Source organism: Cupressus sempervirens, chromosome 7 (genome assembly GCF_028749045.1).
Source record: "Cupressus sempervirens isolate cs-2001-9-10 chromosome 7, ASM2874904v1, whole genome shotgun sequence".
Taxonomy (NCBI): Eukaryota; Viridiplantae; Streptophyta; class Pinopsida; order Cupressales; family Cupressaceae; genus Cupressus; species Cupressus sempervirens.
In genome coordinates, this window is record NC_143124.1 from 520,512,572 (window position 1) to 520,534,035 (window position 21,464).

General features: G+C 35.5%; 1 protein-coding gene across 4 annotated transcripts in view; it reads left to right on the forward strand.

Annotated features, from left to right (window-relative positions):
- The first annotated feature begins 750 nt into the window (after nt 1-750).
- LOC149547812 (DNA topoisomerase, type IA, core) overlaps nt 751-21,464 on the forward strand; it is a 194,169-nt gene continuing 173,455 nt past the window's right edge. Inside the window, exons 1-3 of one of the 4 annotated variants that reach the window (XM_089791849.1) lie at nt 751-1,038; nt 1,126-1,182; nt 19,575-19,678. In XM_089791849.1, coding sequence (XP_089647975.1) covers nt 1,018-1,038; nt 1,126-1,182; nt 19,575-19,678 — 182 coding nt within the window. In that variant the 5' untranslated portion in view covers nt 751-1,017. Of the gene's footprint in view, nt 1,039-1,125; nt 1,183-18,763; nt 18,829-19,574; nt 19,679-21,464 lie in introns of those variants that run through there. The other 3 variants (XM_089791848.1, XM_089791852.1, XM_089791850.1) reach the window with 3 other exon arrangements.

Consider the following 21,464-nt stretch of genomic DNA (forward strand, 5'->3'; position numbering starts at 1 on the left):
CTACACACATGTCATCATGTTCCTCCTAATATAAAACAAAGACTCCACTTGTGTAAATTACATATAAAGTATGTAGAAATATGGAAGAGAAGAGGACATAAGTGACATGTTACTTGGTGCATTGAAGAAATGTAGAGAAAGTTATAAGTTTGACCATTATTAAGAATGATGGGAAAAGTTTTTGCATCTTGTTTCAAGAACAAATGCACGACTTTGACACATTTAACAAAGCCTCCATAATGTATGTTTCCAAGTGACTGTACAGAGTCACAAATTTCATTGGATCCATTCGTTGGGCTGCACATGGTTAAATATTTGACTCTGGATGTTGAATTACATAACATGTCTTTTCTTCCATACAAGCATTGGAACAAGCTGTACATGTGTTAAGTGATACCAGGATGGATGACCTCTCCCAAAGTCCTTGTGCTTCACCTTTGTGAGTTAAGTGTTCTATTCATTCTCTATCTACAACTTCTTCACTATATTTATCTCCTATCTCAAAATTCTTCATTGCCTCTCTCTCTCTCAATCACTATTTTTTTGATCCTTCTTCACTCCCTTCTCTATCTTCATCTCTACTTCATCCTACTTAAAATAATGTCCACTTGAAGAGGAAACTTTAACTAATTAGTTAAGTCTCTTGTTGCTTCTAAAAACTACCTTTTTCATTAATCTATCCTCCAATATATTCCCCAGAATTTTGAATGTAACCATTGCACCCCATTTAGGTAAGTCCTAGTGCGGCGGCAGAGTGAAACTCAAAACGAAGGGTCAAAGTATGAAGGTGTGAACCTTTTATTTTCACGCTAGTGAAGCAAACCGCTAACGAAGACAAACGAACAAACAGCAATCAGTGCTATGGGCTTTGAAAACCTAACGCTCTATTGAGTACTATCCTGCTTGTAGATGAGAGGAAACTGAAATTTACACGTGCAAAAAACAGAGGTTTGAACAGCAGAAAATGAATCATTTTCTTTACAACAGGTTTTGAAGAGACAACCTTTAATTTTGAACATGGCGCCAACTGTACTCATGGTAAGTTTATGCCGAGAAATTTTGTTTATCTCCGTAAGATTGTTCGTTTGCCAATTGTTCGTAACTTCACTCAAATGGCGCATACAGGTTGCAGAGAAGCCGAGCATTGCATTATCTATAGCATCGGTTCTTTCGTCGGGACGTGTGAGTTAACATACTCATTTTTACTCTGTAATGGGAATGTGTAAGCTGATTGAAGCTCACAAGTGTGATTTAAACTGCAGTCTAATTCTTAACCCAAGAAAGGCCTTAATAGTAAACTTTTCGGTACTGTGGACTGCCTAATTCTGTGGCATATTGAATTAGGTTCAATCCATGTTTTATTAATAGAATGGTATTTTAAATAGGCAGTTGGCAAGGATGATGTTGTCTCAACATCCAGAAAGGCGCAGATTTGCAGAGAGTGGATAATTTTGGCAGACTAAATTCCCTGGCTTGTGGTGGTTTAGCTGAAGCAGACTTTTGATATAGGTTCATCGCTTGTTCAGCACGTTGTTACTACTCCAAGCATCTGACTCAGTTGTATACATATTTTTTTTCATTAGCTTCTCAAGGACTGTGATAACGGCCCTAAGCGTATTTAAAATGGAATATGTTACATGTTATTTTGGCTGCTGATTTTGTCCATGGATTAGCATAGTCGAGGATATGTTACAGTACATGTACAATGAGCTTGTTTATCATTTGTCGTAGCGATGATATCATTATGTAAAATAAGCAAAATTTTGTTTCCAGCAACCAGAGTTTCTGTAGGCACGAAGTACATTTCATTTGGGTTTGGTCCAAGTCTATAAGGACCACCTTACCTTCACTTTTTTTTGAAAATATGTTAGCTTAACAACTTCCTTTCCACTTCCCGATCACTCAGATCCCAGAAAGGGTAAGGTGAGAGCATACAGTATTTAGGATCATATATAACTGAAATTAATTGCAGAAAAAAACATCAGATGACAAGCCTGTCAATGCCACTTATTCAGTGGGATGCGTTACAATTGCAGAAAAATAAATCTATTTATTTTGCGGAAATTACAATGGCACATTCACTTCCATGGGAAAGCTTAGGGATACACCCACTTTTTAGTGAGAAAGCTTAAATAACTGTAAGTAAATAACAAGTTCCTTCCACTTGTCTAGTGGTAGGCGATTACAATGAACCACTTATTCAGTAGGGTAACTGTCAACTATATTAAAAATCAACTTACCTGCGGTACAACTGTCCAATCTAATAATTTAAATGCCTAGGAAATGGAAAGCGCTTCGGCAATATGACCTTCCAAAGCTTACAGTGTTTGTCCACGAGTAAAGAAACACTAAACAAGTTAGCAACTGCTGTCATAAAATGCTGGTAAGATAATAATGCTGATACAAGTGCTGATATGAGAAAAATCATTGCTGGAACACCCCAGAGCAATGCCCAATATGAAGGCGCCCAACTTGAATAGCAATGATATACCTTGAAAATAGGTGCTGGATTGATTAGTAGTAGGTTTGAAAATCACTTGCAATGTTGGAATATGTTGCAGCAGGTCAGAGACATCAGAAAACACAACTGTTGCAGGTCTCGCAGCCAATAAAAGTAACCAAAACACCCATGAAACCAGCCAAGTACACCGCAGAATGCCAAATAATATTAATAGGTGCATCTAACAGAAATCAAAACTCAAGGAAATGGGACTGCTTCATGCTCAGAAACCCCATATCAGGTTCAAACGCTGTATAATCTGTACCAGGGCCATACTTTTCAGTGCCATAGTCCTTTCTAACCCCTTTAAAATCCACAAATCTGCAGATACAATCTTCAATAGGTGCGACTGGTGCAAACCAAGGAATATCATTAATATAAGTGGCCAAAATGAGTGTAAATGATAACCATGTTCAAGTCCATTAGGTGGATAAAATCTGGTACGCCCCAGCCCGGGAAGCAACTTCACTATCACCAAAAGCCACAACAAAGTATTCAAACTATCTTCACAATAATTCTCCAATGACCAACTCTAAAGCACATCAAAACATCCAGGACTGAAATCCAAAACTGTAGCTTCAATTTGTAGCAATGGTGATTGTTGGTTAAAACCACACTAGTCTAGTTAGGGATTGTCTTTCAAACCTAAAAAGAGAAATTTTATCATGGTTTCATTCTCCAAAGATTGTGGAAGAACCCAACTTCATTATGACAACAGAAAAATAACATTCATCAGCGTATGTGTAAATGAACTCTTACCCTACTTTTGTAGATTTTGGAGGGAAAATAACCAATTTGATTTAAAACAATTTGCTTTCCTGCCCAAATGACCATTTTAAAAATTAATATATCTTTCTGTGTAAAGGCCTTTTATTTCTCTCAGACATGCACTTTGAGGAATATAATCACGTTTTTAAAGTGAAATTACACTCAAGTTGTCAATTTAATAATATAACATTAGAAACTAGGTATATAGTTAAAATATTTCAATGGAGTTGTAGAAACTATTGCAAGCAACAACATGATTCAACTTTAACCACACCATGGTGAAATTGAAGAAATGGGATAATGATTGGAGCCAATTGATTGGTTAACTAAAAATAGAAATGCACTCGAAAAAGTATGCAAAATAACTCAAATGTCAGAAAACACTTCAAAAAGTGTCTTAACACTTTTTACTATAAATTGATCTCATTTCTAAGAACAAAAGCCTTGAAAAATTGAATGAGCACACACCAAGAAATTTTGGAGTTTTCCATAGCATACCAATTAGCCTTCGAAAGAGTTTGAATGAATGAATGAATGAAAGGTTGTAATAAAGTCTATGAGGCCAAAGTAGCGTATGGGACCCCCTAAGTAGCACACACCCTAAGTATAAGGTGTCAAGTTCTTAGACTCTTAAGCATTTTGTAACCTTTTACTTAGGTCTCTTCTTTGACAATGTATTTGTGAGGCCTTGCCCCGACCATCATAGTATAGTTGATACATTATTATTTTGATACTCATGACTCGATATGTCGAGACATTGTCGGATACACTGCGCATTATTATGTTATCTTATGTTGTGTGGTGTTTTACTTTCAGATGTTTGATTATATTATTTAATGTTTTACGAACATGTATACTAATGAAGTAGTGTAGAAAGTGAATGCATAATTAACATTAACATTTTGGTTATGCGATTTAGTGGTTAAGTATATGAGCAGATGAGAGATAAATAGTTAATTAATTGAAAGATTATGTTATGAGTTATGTGATTTCCCTGATAAGTTTTATATATATATGTATGTGGTTTTCTTGAGCCACTGATGTGTGCAGGATATTTTAACTGGAACATCTAACGGAGAAATGGAACTGAACCTTATGTACCAATTGTGGAAACTAGGGTTGAGTCTAACAAAAGACGCAAACCTCTTTGTTTGTATTTTATTTGTATCGTGAGATGTATGAATGTATCATTTTGTAATCAACAAGTGTTAATGTTTTGTAATAGTGAATTTTCAGTGTCGCTTGACACTCTTAAATTGTATATGCATTCCAGCATGATAGTTAGGGTTAACTGAGTAACCTAAAGATCTAAGTCGGACTAGGTTAGTGACCTTTTTGCCAATCAGTTAGTAATCGAGGTTAATTACCCTACTCAGGATTAGTGAGTAATTTGCATTTTTGAAGATTGTTAGAAAGTTCTAAAATTTTTCCTAGCTTTTGATAGGTCCGTAACTAATCCTAAAGGCCTAAAATCATGAAATCTAAGTATCTAAGGGGTACGGGTATGGGTTGGGGGCATTTTCCACCCTCTAGCCCCTTTGGTTGACTTTTATGGTCACTCAAAAACCCCATTTTTGCTTTATTGCGAAAATTGAATGTTTTCATCATGAGTTGGATAACTTTAACTCCACCTTGAGGTTAGCCTTATGTCTAGTTGAGTTATAAGACTCTAAAACTTTTATGCAAGTGGTAGAGTTATTACATTTGGAAGGTGGTTGAGTTTAAGATTTTATTTAGAGGCAATTTTGAGAGGGTTTGAGTGTGCACCTAACCTTTAGTTTTAGAGTGCAATTCAGGATTGAAGGAGAAGGAGAAGGAAGGGAATGTTTATCTCAAATTGTTCAATTGCCATAACCTGATTTTGAAGGTAGGAATCCCTCAACTCATGTTGTTCATGTTTTGTTGCATGCTTAAGTTATTCTGTTTGCATATATATATATATATATATATATATATATATATATATATATATATATATATATATATATATATATATATGCATGTGATTTTCTTGAGCCACTGATGTGTGCAGGATATTTTAACCGGAACATCTAACGGAGAAATGGAACTGAACCCTATGTACCAATTGTGGAAACTAGGGTTGAGTCTAACAAAAGACGCAAACCTCTTTGTTTGTATTTTATTTGTATCGTGAGATGTATGAATGTATCATTCTATAATCAACAAGTGTTAATGTTTTGTAATAGTGAATTTTCAGTGTCGCTTGACACTCTTAAATTGTATATGCATTCCAGCATGATAGTTAGGGTTAACTGAGTAACTTAAAGATCTAAGTCGGACTAGGTTAGTGACCTTTTTGCCAATCAGTTAGTAATCGAGGTTAATTACCCTAATCAGGATTAGTGAGTAATTTGCATTTTTGAAGATTGTTAGAAAGTTCTAAAATTTTTCCTAGCTTTTGATAGGTCCCTAACTAATCCTAAAGGCTTAAAATCATGAAATCTAAGTATCTAAGGGGTATGGGTATGGGTTGGGGGCATTTTCCACCCCCTAGCCCCTTTGGTTGACTTTTATGGTCACTCAAAAACCCCATTTTTGCTTTATTGCAAAAATTGAATGTTTTCATCATGAGTTGGATAACTTTAACTCCACCTTGAGGTTAGCCTTATGTCTAGTTGAGTTATAAGACTCTAAAACTTTTAGGCAAGTGGTAGAGTTATTACATTTGGAAGGTGGTTGAGTTTAAGATTTTATTTAGAGGCAATTTTGAGAGGGTTTGAGTGTGCACCTAACCTTTAGTTTTAGAGTGCAATTCAGGATTGAAGGAGAAGGAGAAGGAAGGGAATGTTCATCTCAAATTGTTCAATTGCCATAACCCGATTTTGAAGGTAGGAATCCCTCAACTCATGTTGTTCATGTTTTGTTGCATGCTTAAGTTATTCTGTTTGCATATATATGTTCGTGTGTGTGTTGAATATGATTGGGGAGGGATTGAAATAGGTTTTCTTAAATGGTTTTCCTTTGTTTTTTGCTTTGTTTTTCGAAGGGATTGTATGGGTTGTATTGACATTACTCACCCTCGGATAGGGCAGAAGTGGCCATGTACGGGAGGAGGTCTTTAGTTGGACTCTGATAGTGTAGAGTCTCTTCTCAGGACGAGAAGAGGGAAAAAGCGTAGGGTGTTATGGGCCTCTACTCGTCAGCACAAACCACGTTTTGAGCTTTGAAATGTAAGAATGGAAGAACGAAAGTTCTTGAGTTTATAGCCCCAAAAGGGCACCTGTTATGGTGTTGTGTCTGACGTCTCCTGTTGGAAAAATTCACTTTCTCCCTAGTCTGGTTCAATGTCGAATCTGTAGTGCAAACCTAGATGGGAGTGAATGTTGAATTTGTCTTCTTGTTGAGTTTGGTTGTCTCCTGGTTAGTTTTTGTTCTCTCCATGATCACCGTGAAGTGTTGTAGAAATTGGTAATGGTTCCCTGTTGTGGAGCCAAGAAGAAAATTCAGAATTGTTATTGAAATTCAGTTATGTTGGGAGATTTCTCCTCGGGATTGAAATCCTGTGTAAAAATGTTATTTTAACTTATTGTGGAAATGGCAACGATGTTGGGTTTTTTTCCTGGTTCTTTCCCGGCGGAGCCTTTTGAATCAGGTGGTTCAATAAAAAAATTGAGTATCATTTTTGCATATGAGTTTTCTAATATTTCAATTTTCTTTGCTTACGTGTTACTTAAAAATCAGATGTGATGATGTTTACGTTATTACGACATTTGTATGTTTCGTAATTATATTCATTTGATTTGGATTCATTAGATAAAATGATGATAAACAATCATGCAATTAAAAGTTCAAAATATTTTAAAGGGAATTCGATGATTCGATTGGTATTTCATTTCGTAACTTTCGTGTGTATTAGGAAGCATAATGCCCCTTTTCAAATTTTCAAGCATTACATTTAACATCTACGTTATAAATCAACCTAGAAAAAAAATACCCCCGCTTGACTAATAAATAAATTTGAAATTCCATACTTATACAAAAAAATGACCTTAAAAAAAAAAAAAAAACTCCCAAAAGCAAAAATGCCAACTGGAGTTTGTATGGAGAAAAAGAATCATTCCCCTTGTGATGATAGGGAATATTCCCTGATTGATACTCCTTTTAAATTTGAAAATTAAAAAAAATAAAATTAATTAAAGAAGGAAAATCTATTTTTTCAAACATCCTAAATATCCTAATCCACCAACAAACCTTTATGATATAACTACCTATCCTATCTCCTAAATGTTTTCCCTAAGCTAAAATCATAACTACCCTAGGTGCAGATGCAAGTAGTTGGAAAACTTTAAAACATAAATTCATTCTATCCTTTCCCCCTTGCCTGGCGTTGATAAAAGATCCCCAAACTCTGCATTAAAGTATCCCACGTGCCCCAAAACCTGGCTTGTCAGTTGGTATGATGGGCCAATGGGAGGTGAGCAAGTTTGTGATAAAGTCAAGACTTAAGCTTACCTTTTTCCTCCTTGTCCATTCATGCTCAGGTGTATTTTCCTTGGGGAAAGTGTTGGGCTGCGTGTTCAGCCTTGGGTAGCGTGGGGGTGGGGACAATTTGGTGCCCACATGGCTGGGGGAAGTTTTATTTGGGCAGCTAGTATAGCGGGTAAGGGTTATTAAAGTTTTGTGGTTAGGTTGGAATGTTAGTGGGGTATGGGGTAGTTAGAATGGGTGGGGTTAGCATAGTTAGTAGTAAAGTTGTTTTATTAGTATTAATAAAATGTTAGTTTAGAATTTATTTAAGTGAGATGTTAGTATTAAATTAGAATGTTAGTGGGGTTTAGGTTAGCTAGTATTACTTTTAAAGTTTTAGAAATTTAGTTAAAGTTTTATGTTAAGTAATTTAATTTTATATATTTTTTTATAGATATTAGTTTTATTTTGTAGTAGTTTAATTAATATGTTTTTAAATAATAGTTAATACGTATATTTAGCAATGTTATTGATTATATGTATTTAGTGTTAGTTAAAGGTTATTTAGTATAAATTAAAGTTAGTAGTAAAGATAAATTAATTAGTTTATTTTAGTGTTAATAATTGTATTGTTTTTGTTTACCGTACAGGTAAAGAAATCAACGCATACGGACAATAGAACATGAACAGCAGAACATATATTATTATTCGCAATAGTAGATTGATGATGATTTACAAAGATCCCAGACGGGCTATAAATACTACCGCCGAACCTTCCTGAAGGAGTCCGTCGGCCACAAATATTCTATCCACTACAAACTATCTACCGACGACGTCGGCTACAGAATACCGAAACACTGCCCGACCGTCGGCTACAGAGTACAGAAACACTGCCGGAACCATCCAGTCGGCTAACACCATCCCCCCCAAAAAGAAAAGTCGTCTCCTGACGACTGACAAAATATCTGAGACAAATTAACAAACAAAATACATTAACAGAGTGACTCCAACAAGAAAAATCTGCTTTTGACACATCACTGTCACCTTCGTCCCGTGCCTGTAGCCTCTGCTAACACAACACTGTCTCCTCAAGCTGACCTTGATAGCCACCTGTGTTGCTTTCTCTGTTTTCAATTCCTCGGTACCCTGAGCCAAGTGTCGCTGCACTGCCTCCAACTGGATGATCAGCTCCTCTCGAGCTCTCTACGCATCCACCAAGACAACCTCACAGCCAACACTTGCTCCCACTGCCTCTGGTACACAAACAATCCATGCCTGTAGCAACTTCAACTCTTTTGAACTGGTCAGACTCCCACGACTGATATCCGCAACTACTGGGGGTCCAGGGGGCAATGCCCCCGGCGAGGTCGAGGGGCAGCGCCCCCGCAGGGTCCTGGGGCAGCGCCCCGGGTGCGCTCCCTGTCGCAGTACAGGGCGGGGTCGAGGGGTAGCGCCCCTCGCCGCCAAGACCAAATTAGCACTTCGAGACCCACACAAAACTGCATGGAACACACTATTTTTGCCATTTTCTACCAATTCCAGACTCTTTCCGGTAACTAGTGCTGCTTCCTCTTCCGTTTGGCATCGTCTGTTACTCATTCTGAACAACTTGAATCTGTCGTCGTTTTTTTTTTTTTAATGTTTAGGTTTTAAATCTCCTCAAAGGGCGGAAGAAATCTTAACCATTTTGATTTTATTCGAGAACAACCGCAGAAAGGAAAAATTGCCAGAAGACGTCTCCTTCAAACCCATCCCCTTCAATGCCGAGCCTTGAAAATTTGCTTCAATAAAGCTACGCCCAGACCTGCACCATTAATCGATCTTCTTTCCATTCGGGACCATGGATTGCGTGGTTAACAATATCCGCGGGAATACATATTCAAGTTTGTGACATCAGACCTGCTACTCTCTTAGTCGGCTCTCCATAGCAATTGCAAAATGTGGAGGAGCGTGAATAGGCGCAGAGGAATGGTAATACAGCAGAAGTTGACTACTTGCAGAATAAGAAGTTCGCAAGCCGGAACACTGAGAGGGCGCGCGAACAAAGGCCGCTTGCTATAATCCAAACACCGCGGAAAATAAGGCCCGGAGGAAGGTAAGACGCCGTGGGAAGTAAAACGCTCGTCGAGAGTTGCAAGAGAAACAACTCCGTGGAAAAGAAAAACGTTGCCAAAGCATAAGAGTTGCGGGCAAAAGACTTAAGGAAAACCCGGACATCTCCGCGGAAAAGGAAGAGTCCGCGGGAGAATAAGGCCCCGCAAACAAGAAAAGAGTCCGCGGAACTCCATGGGAAAGGCAGACTCCTGCGGAAGAATAAGGCCCCGCGGAAAAGACAGGAGTCCGCGGAACTCCGCGGGAAAGGCAAACTCCCGCGGGAGAATAAGGCCCCATGGAAAAAACTTCCGCGGCCCTTTTTTCTTTCTTTCTTTCTTTCTTTTTAAATTTTTATTTTATTTTTTAATATATATATATATATAAATTTGCAAAAACAGATATTTTCATTTACTTCAAAATACTGATGTTCAGATCTGCATTACACGGTCTTCTTGCTGAAAACTATATTCTAATCTGCTTCTCGTTTACATAAAATCTGCACTTTCAAATATGCCTTATGTTTACCGTCCTGGTAAAGAAATTAAACGTATACAGACAATGAACATGAATAGCAGAATAATATATTATTATTCGCAATAGTAGATTGATGATGATTTACAAAGATCCCAGACGGGCTATAAATACTACCGCCGAACCTTCCCGAAGGAGTCCGTCAGCCACAAATATTCTATCCGCTACAAACTATCTACCGACGACGTCGGCTACAGAATACCGAAACACTGCCGGACTGTCGGCTACAGAGTATAGAAACACTGCCGGAACCATCCAGTCGGCTAACAGTTTTAAATTATAAGTTAGTGTTATTTTGTTTTAAAATATTTTGAGATTAGTAGCGGATATAAAGTTAAGTTAGATTTACGACTTGTTTTAATATGTAGGTTTAAGTTATGATTAGTTAATTTATTTAATTTTAAAATAATTAGATTATTAGATTAAACTTAGAGTGTCGAATAGACAACTAAATTCAAATTTATATGTGATAATGTAGACAAGGTGTGTTTTAAAATATGATAGACGTTAGATAATGTAATTGGTTTAAATAATTGATTGGTATTATGTGTTGGGTCTAGTATACTATTGTTTTGCGAGTGAAATATTTTAAAGGTATATAAAAATAATAATGAGCTAGATCTTTTAATTAATTTAATTTGGATTGTTTAAATTAATTAATCAATTAAACAATGAAAGTTTAAAATTAACAATCTATTCCTACTCATGATTATAAACCTAAATGGAATGTCAAGGTGTTGATTTAGGAACCTGTTTCTGTCTACATTGTACTTACCACTTTAACTTATGAAAACAAACATATCAACTTAGTGGATCTTTTAAAAAATAAATTTTGGTGTATTTTTGCCCTTGTATTTTTTGGGCATGACAATATTTCGATCATAAATTTTGCTGTTCTTTCTACTTGCGCTTCTTCAAATAAGGTAAATAAATTGCCTGCTTCTTAAATATCAATATAGCTGGAACAAATGTCATTGGGAACTCCATGATCGAAATGTCTTTGTCTGTACCACATCCTTGTTGCAAAATAGGCACATCTTTTCTTCCCATTCTTCCTTAGGTATCAACCATCTACCTTTTTCACACCTCAAATGATGAGAATTAGGCCTAAGTTGGGCCATGACCATTTTTTCTCTCCATTTGATATTTGCTCCTATATATGCTTTTTCCTCATGGTCTGCTGTAGGGTTAATTTCTTTGATATAGTAGGCTTTTTTGCATCCATGTTTCGACGATATGATATTACTAAATTTTTATCCCATTGTTTGGTGGTGAGATGGAAGTGATGAATAAGGTGTGTAAATATAAAACTTCCACTTTTCACTAACATTGGATACAAGAGAAAGAGGGGCTTCCGAACATAACTCTTAATATAACTAAAGTTAGATTAGCAAAACCCAAATAGATGAAGGGATGCCAATACTAAACCCAGATTCTATCAAGGAAGTATGCAAGCTAGTCCTCTTTCATGTAATGTAAATTGATTTATGATATGCAAATGTAAATGTGAAATTGAACTAATGGATTAATGAGAAGGGTAAGATAGATCTAGATGCTAAATATATGCAATCAGCCTAGTTAAAATTTGGAAATAAGTCTAGACCAAAAAATGAAATAAGTGATATGCTTATTTCAAAACATGTAAGGGAATATGCCTTTTCATCCCGAAAATCGCGGATTTGAACCTGTGATTGAATTTCTAACCGTGAATTTGCTATCACAACAAAAAACCCAGAAAATGCTGTTTTCCTCAGACCTCCAGGAATAGGTTGACTTGGTGGTAAAGTGTTCAGACACTTTATGGGAAGATGGTCATGTTCCTGGGACATAGTAGGAAAGTCAATTTCTTCGGGAAGGTTTCGGCAAGTAGTTTTTGGATCTCAACATGGTCCACTCCCTCTGAACCAATATGACCAAGATCCTTTGAAGTCAACTGAAGTAGATCCTCTAGCTGCTCCCTCTATCACAGAAGCATACCTTGCTCACATGATCCCAATTATGGAAGATATCTTACTCTAAGAATGCAATCAAGTTTGAATTGTTTCCAACCACTCCAATGATGAGTGAATCAGCCTGCTTCAATTTTGGAACAGATACTTCAGGTTCCTAAACATAGCCACATGAAAGAAATGTCTCTCTTACTGAACTGCACTAATTTGTAGGCAACTCGCCCTAGCAATAACATTCTCCCTGTGAATATCACCTCTAAACACTCTTGATATGCATCAATAGTGCCAATGATAACGATTCTCATATGGGAATCCCTTTATGCCACAAGACCAATATCATGTCTAATTGGAGATCCTTCTATACCAACAGGGAAAAATATGATGGCCTCCACAACACAACAAACTCAAGTTGGTCCTTATAAAGAGTCACTGCCCGAGATTCTTCTGCCAACAATTAAATAAAGCCATCAATAATGTGTTTATGTCAATATGCCTCCATCAAATTCACAACAGAAGTTTTCAAGTATAACCCTGAATTCTGATGATACTTGTATCATCCTGACAATATTTCCTATATATCGCACCAAATTTTAAAATGAATTTGAGCTTGACCATAGTCTCTAGCGGCATGATATGTCTTCAATCTGAATTCAAATAGAACATCACTTTCGCAAATTAATTCAATCTGAAACGAAGTAACCACAATAGCTTTGTTAACTATAAATGCTAACTGAGGAATGATCTGCACATATATCTGTAAGAGTCTCTTTTCAGGGATGTATTCAGATATGAACTGAGAGAGTATCTTTGCAAACATAACTTAATATCTAAATCCAACAATGCAACTGCTTGAAGAACAATCTTTCCAGATCAGATTTCTACACCAAGTTTTCTGTGATGTCCCTATTCTGATATAGAATTCAATAATAAATAACTCATAAATAACAGGATTTATTAAATAAGTAATAATCACGAAAGAAAGATTTAATAAATAAATAATTTAATGGAAAGATAAACAAAAAATAAAATTACAATCTATTATTAATATATTATTTATATAATAATATAATATATTGCTAATGAAATAATATAGTAGCTGAAATCATTATCATTAACTATATGGTATGATAGCCAGAACCAATGATAGACATGATATCATAATTATACACAAACCATTATAAACTAACTTAAAAGTATAAACCGTCCATGAAGACAGCGATAAAGATTATGACAATGACTATCTTTGTTAGGCAGCGATTATATATTCAGGCTCTAATCTTCTCTCAACATCTTCAATACTATGATATATTCATATAAATCATTCTTGACTCTTTCTATCTACAAAATGATATGTAATGACCGAGCCTTGAACAATATTAGAGGAAGATTAATTAAACCGATGCCTTTATATGCCAGGCAACCTGCATTCAAAGTGAAGACAATCCTAAGCATTGTATATTGGATAGCACCAAGTCTACATGTTACTTATCATACGATGACTCTGCCAAGTATTACAGTTACAGATGGACTGATCATCTTAAAACTTACCTCAAGATACTGTTATAGCATCAGTGAAAGCGTTCAAAAGAGATATTCTACGAAAGGTGGAGATCCAATAATGAACTGAAATATAGAATTGTTAGAATGACTATTTATCTGTTAAGAACTTTGAGGAGATCATAAGTTGATATGAGGAATCAAACAAACAAGAATGCGTCCAGGCAGTCATTCTTACTATGTAAGTTAACCTCACCATTACTATCATCGTGTACAATCATCCTTGATATTAAAGGAGGAAGTGGCTATCAAATTAAAGAATAATTAAGTCAATGCTGTGAACCAATTAATGGTTTAAAGCTAAAACCAATTGGTGCAATGAAAGGGTGCCTCCATTTGGCTTCTACGAAGAGACATACTCTTAAAGATTTCAGATAAAAGTAGGAGCAGATCCATTTCAAAGGACGAGACAACTCTTTTTTATTTGTGAACTTTCTCGTAAGTTTGAGGACCCAAGTATGATTATATATGAATGTACAAATATTCCTTTTTGTACACATATTCTTATCCAGGTAAGTTTGCCAAGATCCTCCAACATGAGGTCAATGCAATGAGCAACACAAGGGGTTCAAAACAAGTGGTGGTGCCCCTCCATAAGAAGTTTACCTTCAGCAACATAATTTGCTGCGTTATCCGCAACTATCTGCACCACATTCCCCTCACCCGACTCCTTTAGTATTTCCTCAAGAAGAGTGATCCCGGTAGATGGATGATACCAAAAGAAGAGTGGGAAGAGAGGATATGTTTATTTTGTAACAGGGGAGTGGTGGAGATGGAGTGACATCTCATCATGGAATGGCCAACATACAATTACATCCGCTCCAACTATGCAGATATTCTAAAATGGACAACTTAGGTACTCTTTTTGAGGAAACACAGCTGGACAGGTCAGCAAACTTAGTGGTCAACATTCACTGTGGAAGATCAGACTTAAAGAAGCAGTTTCAAAAGGCCTAATGTTTTGACCCTTTTCTTGGGGTTTGTGCTTTTCTAAGGGGTCCCATAGGCTGCTTTGGCCTCATGGATGTTATTAAATTTTTCATGCATTCAATTACCTCAGGAAGATACTTAGCATATAGGCAATTTAGTACAATCATAATTTAAAAACATAATCACTAATTTGATAGTTTACTACTAGTAAGTAATAAGTACAAGTTTTACAATTACCTGATGAGGAGACAAGAAAATTCAGCTTTGTTCTATTTTTCTATTGGTCCAACCTTCAATCATGATTGTGCAACCCTTCCTCCTCCATACCTCATGCTGCTCCTTAATTGTAACTTTTACATCAGCCACCTGTTGGGTCAAAATAAGACCTTTTAGCTCATCACCAAGGGCTTTGAACCCCTGAACACAAACAATAACATCTATCACAATTTGCCATTAAGGAGACCTAAAACAAATAAATAATGACAAAAGTATAATATTTACTTTCAACATAGGCAAGAGCCTACAACACAACGGTAAACCTTGAGCCTCTTATCTGGGAGGCCTTGGGTTTGAGTCTACTCAAGCTTAATAAATTATAATAATAAATAATAACAACACATAATAATAATTAATCTTGGCTTCGATCTCTTACTAATAAAAAAAAAATTACTTTCAACTTTAAAAGTCAATATAATGAATGTGGCATATTCTTGAGTGTTGGAAGCAAGAAAAATAAAAGTCGGAAGCAAGAAAAATAAGACAGAAATTTAAATAATAACAAGTACCTTGTTGTATTAAATGGAATGTTGTTTTTGAAAAATAAATCTCAATTGCCATTTTCCTAGCCTCATGTTTCTCCTTATTCCAATTCATGCTCCAATTCATGCCTTGTATAGTCTATAAATTAACCTAGTGTGGATTTCTTCTTACGAATCCAAAGCCTAATGGTCACACTTGTTCTTGTAGTACCACTGCTAGATGGGGGTAATGGAGAACAAAGACTTGAAGATTGATCACCACCTAAGTCTGCCATTTCTCCGTGTTGCTTCTTTCTTAATTCTTTTTTCTCTTCATAATCATATCCGTCTAAATGAGCTCGCATTTCCCGCATAACATCTTGGGGAGCTACTTGACATGGTTTAGCATCATGCCCTGATATATGTGCAAGGTGATATTTCAATCTGTTAATACCCCACCAATTATATTTAACCCTACAATGCCAACATATGAGTACTCCTTTTTATGGGTTCGGGATGACATGTTTTCAAGCCTTATCCCTTGCTACATGAACATAGTCTACATCTAGGTTGAATGGAGGCTAACATGAACTACCCTCAGGCTGAGACATTATGCTACTGCTGCTGCAATATATCATAAAAAAAATAAAATAAGCATCTACATTAAAGAAAATAAAATACTAGGGTTTATTACTTTTCAAGTTTTTTTTATCAACCTTAAAATCTAACAAATCTAAGATTCTAAACACAAACAAATGCAAACAAAATGGACATATGAAATTTAAATGTAAAAATTTCATAAAACAACACAAAAATGTAACCCACCTTTTCAAAATTGCTCCAAAAATGAATAAATGCAACTCAATTTTGAAGAGTTCTCCAAATGCTTCTTTTAGCTCCTCTCAATGTGTGAGTACACTAGCACAAAGAATCAACAATCAATATATAAGAGCCAATCTATTTGCCAATTTATTTTCTAAAACCCCTATATTCTTCTCTTAAGCCTTTTTCTCTCTTCTAAGTGTTTGCAAATGTGGAATGACCCATTTAGGTCTTAGAGAAAAAGCATATAACGCAAAACAATAATAAAAAGCAATTAAAAAATGTTACTTTTTCTTTATTAGCTTTGGTTGGTTGCAATGGAGTCCTGTTGATTGGACTCACTGAGTAAGCAAAGTCCTTGGACTTTGCGAATCCTAGAAGGACTTGCCATGACTTAGTCAAGTTAGCTGGCAGAGCCCAAAAAACTTTACAAGCCTTACTTGGCTCGGGACCTGCAAAGTCCTGCCAAGACTCAGAAAGTCCTATAACTATGCTATTTAATGGTCATCTATGTATAATATGTAGATTATGTAGATAAGATCATTTTGATCTGTTTCAGTTTCTTCTTAGAAACTTCCTATTTTTGTATTCTTGTACATTTTATGTAACGGTTTTTCTGATAATTTGTTAATACAACAATTTTTTTAATTAATTACAACTACAAGACTATCACGATTGGGCATACTTTTGCCAAATCTTATGCTGCAATGTTGAATACTATTGTTTCCAGGGAGCTGTACAAAACTTGCAACCATCTTTTCTCTGTAGATTGCAATGAGATTTGTGACTTTGCAAAGGCTGGAATGCTTGTTCTGGTCCAGAAAAATGGACTGCTTTCAGTACTGGATTGATAGAAATGCCAAAGACATGGTTGCAAATACAACTTTGCCTCTTCCTTTGATAATGTTTTCATTTGACCACATGATATTAGTTTTTAACAATGCACCTATATCTACCCTTTTGAATTAACAATGGATGTCATCGAAATGCAAATAATAAGATCAAGTTAAGGTGGCTTGAAGACTTAATATCTAATTTACCAATTCGGATGCGGGATTTTTTTTGTGGGGGAGGGATGCAGATGCATGTGGATGCGTTTGTATATGTTTGTGTACACACACCCACATACATATGTACGTACTATGTATTTGCATATACAGTAATACTATCTATATGCATATGTATAATGTTGTTGATTCTGCTGATGACGTATCACTTGTGATTGGGGTGATTGTTGCTGTTGGAGAGCTGATGTTGATTTGTTCTGTTGAAAGCTCTGCACTGCCTGTTGTTGCATAAACAATTGTAATTTTTGAATACTTTGTGTCTGATAATCCTGCTGACTATGAGGAATAACTTGGGAAGTTATTTGCTGCTGCTTCATTTGGTTTAATATAAGTGATTGGAGATCACATGATGCAGAAGATGACTGCAATTGGGGCAAACCTGCAATTTGTTGATTTTGTTGAGGATTTACAGCATGTGAATTTGAAGTTGGCTTCCGGGAAGCATCCACTGGGCTTCTGGTTGCATCTGGAATCTTCCCGCATCCACTTCCGGTTCCAGCAGATACCTGGACGAATCAATATCTTAGCTTAATAGTAAACTTTAACATGACCAGAAGGAAGCTGGATTTGATATTGAAGTTCAATTTGATTCTTTTATGTTGAATACAACCATTAAAAACTTTATTTACACCTTGGATCATATTACCTATAATAAGATTCCAAAGTCTTAAATAATTGATTGTACTACAATTTTAAGAAACTCATGCTATAACTGCATAATTGTCTGAGCCCTTATGCCTTCAGTTGTCAATAAGATTACTTACTAATGAAAAGAGCAAAGCTTGAATGAGATCTGAAAACTATTTGAATATTAATATCTTAAGCAGAAAGATAAGAAAAGGATATCAAGAAATATCACAAGGATGACATTTCCACATATGAATTGTTATGGAACATATATAGGTGGCAAATGGCAAGAATAAGAGCAACTTGAATGATACAGTGCACAACAAAGCCAAAGGCATATTAAATTTATGTTAATGAATGATGTATGTGAAAGGTCATCTAGACCAATTTGGTCTAAGGGGTGTTAAGGGTTGTCATCATCATCACATAGAAAATTATTTTGAAGGGTTTGAATTATACTTCAAATATTTATACAAAACATATACCTCTGCCTTACACAGCATTGCTATCATACACATTGCTGGGTGGTTTTTAAAATTAATTCTTTGATTATTGGTGTATTGCACACAAAAAAGATATTGCACTCTACTTGGCATTTTCACACTGGTTTCATCACATGTTTTGATATCAATACAAGAATACAATACAACACAATGTCATTTTTACCATCCCATTTCTTACACTCTGCAATTTACATATCTCTTGAAGTTGCTTTTTTTTAACTTGTTCATCTCTTAAAAATGGCTATGATAGGTCAAAAAATGCAACTGAGCAATTTATATGGATGTTGGTCATCCAGCACTTCTAGTTTATTATTTGTAAGTAAGGAGTCTTCAACAAGCTTTGTATAAAATAAGTTGTTTTTTGTCACAAAGAAACACACACATCATTTGTTTTCTTTTTGTGAGTATTTTCTTATTTATTATAGAATAGATTGGAAGTGTTCCTTTCTTACACATTGCAAATATTTTTTGCTTTGTTTGCTATATTATTGTAAAAGGTGAAAACTATTCTATTGCATTGTTACATTTGACCCGGTCACAAATGTAGTGGGACCATCCAAATCATTTTTTAACATTTCTATAGAGTTGTTCTTTGACAGAATAGATTTTATTGAACCATACATTCATTATTCCATCTTTTAAAGAAATAGTTAGCTATCAATATAAACATGGGTCTATTTTCATGATTTTAAGCATAGCCTTTTCATGCTTAGGAAGGATAAATGCCTTTGGAAAGTTGTCAAATGAAAGTTAAACCAGCAGAGCTGTCCATTCTTTAGTATGTTATCAAAATAAACACTATGAGGAAGATAGTCATCAAGTGACAACTACAAAATATTTAAGCATATTTTGTTTTCTCTTGTCAAAACTACATGTTATTTGTTCATTGTAAAGCTATGGTGTATAAATTTTTGTGTCTAGTTTCAGTGGTTATTGATTTCCAAGTTAATGGGTACTGGTTGCACCTTTGACAAATATTCTAAATAACTTTGAATTTTCTTCAAGCATTGCTTGTATGGTCCACTTGATTTTTGTTATTGACACAGCTGTTAATTGAACAGATGTTGACACGGCGGTCAAACACTGATGTGCATGAATTTGATGGAATGTTTAGGAGCATACGGGTTCGGTATAAAGTGACATCTGTCATTGGGCATGTACTAAGGTTGTTGTCTCTCTCTTTATTTCTGAACGCGGTTGACAATTATGCCTTACTTGACACTTTTTTAATTCTCCATGTTGAGAATTGAGATGTTAACAACTTAAATGGACAGGAGCAAGTAAGGCACTTATAATGATCTTAAACTTAAATGTGAGGGAGAAAGCAAGGCACTTATAATGATCGTTTTACTCAACAAGTTTTGATTTTACTATCCTCTTGTTTTTCCCGTCATTATTTATTGTCACATTCCCTTAATTCCTTTTTGAGCTGTCTAAGCTAGCTGAGAAGCATATAAGTGATGGGCACATTATAGCACTCTTTGTTTGAAACAAATGTTGCATTGGTCTGTTGTATGTGTTGAAAAAATGTATGTACATGTCAGACATCTATCTTCTGAATTACTTCCCAATGTTTTGCCAAGGCAGCTTGTCAAAATAACACAGACTTGGTGCAGAATTACATAAGAAGAGGGAGTTTGTTAAAATTCACATAATCTAGGGATTGAGGAAATTTTACAAATATAAAAAAGAGATTTCTATCCTTAGATTCTGTCCTATAAAAACTAGGAAAATTGTGCATAGTCAAGTGCCAACATTCATTTTCCTGCCACAAAGAGATGGTGATTCCATCTACATTGTAAAGCAAATTAGGTCCACGGAGTTTCTTGATATGGGGCCTAAGTTTGGGGATGGCGCGAGGGAAGTGCAAATACATATGCACTAGAAAATTAATTTATAAAAAGATTATAAACAGATTGCAACAAACATTAAATTATTAACATTAAACTAGTAATCAAATTTATTTATGAGTTCTAACATTGAATATGAATAATGAAAATCAAAATTTCATGTAATACTGGTTCATGATTACAATCAATGTTCAAACTTCAAAATGGAAATAGTAAAAAACTAATACTAATGAGTCAATGACTAATGGCTTGATGCCTCTAATAATCCCCAAGCTCCTCGCCAAACTCCTCATCATTTAGTTGTCCAGCTAGCTTGGGTTACCGGGACAATGTTATCAAAACTTAAGTTGCACGGGACTAAAATCTCTACTCAAAGGAATCTGGATATTAGCAATATGCTTATTGCCAACATCAACTTCCTTCTCAATGTTCCCTTAGATCTTTACACGAATTCCAATCTTTGTTGTTGTGTATTTTGTCAAACACTTATGCATGTTTCTATTTGCACCATTACTTATTTGAACGTTCATATTTAATTGGAATAGTTTCAAGGTTTATATATATATTAGTGTACTGGTATAGATCTTTGGAGATCTGAGTGTGCTGAGGTAAGTTTTTCCTTTTGTGATGTTTGTCCTTCTTCTTGACTAATTATACATCTGTGCTAGCTGTAGTGATCCTAAATAACTTCCTAATGAATTTTGACTATAATTGATTAAGTTGTGCTATCATCTCCCTTTGGTTTCCAGGAAGTCCCGATCTTCACAGGCACTTCCATTTGCAATACTTGCCCCATGGTATTTTGTTCGGACTCTGTACGGACTAAAGTGCTTGTGGTGTCATTGGTTTCCCTTCGCTCAACCATCATCTCCCTTTCAATGTCAGCCTTTGCTTCCCATACCCTCACTTTTTCTGTCAAGAGTTTGGGTACGTTGCTTTTTTGGCTTCGGCTCTAGTGATTTCAAGTACCCTTTCTTCAACTGACCTCTGAATGTTCAATAGTTTAACTGAAATATCACTAACCAGATATTTACTAAATTTTCCTTTTCAACAATATATTTAGAAATAAAACATTGCAGATATTTTCCAGCACAATCAAAA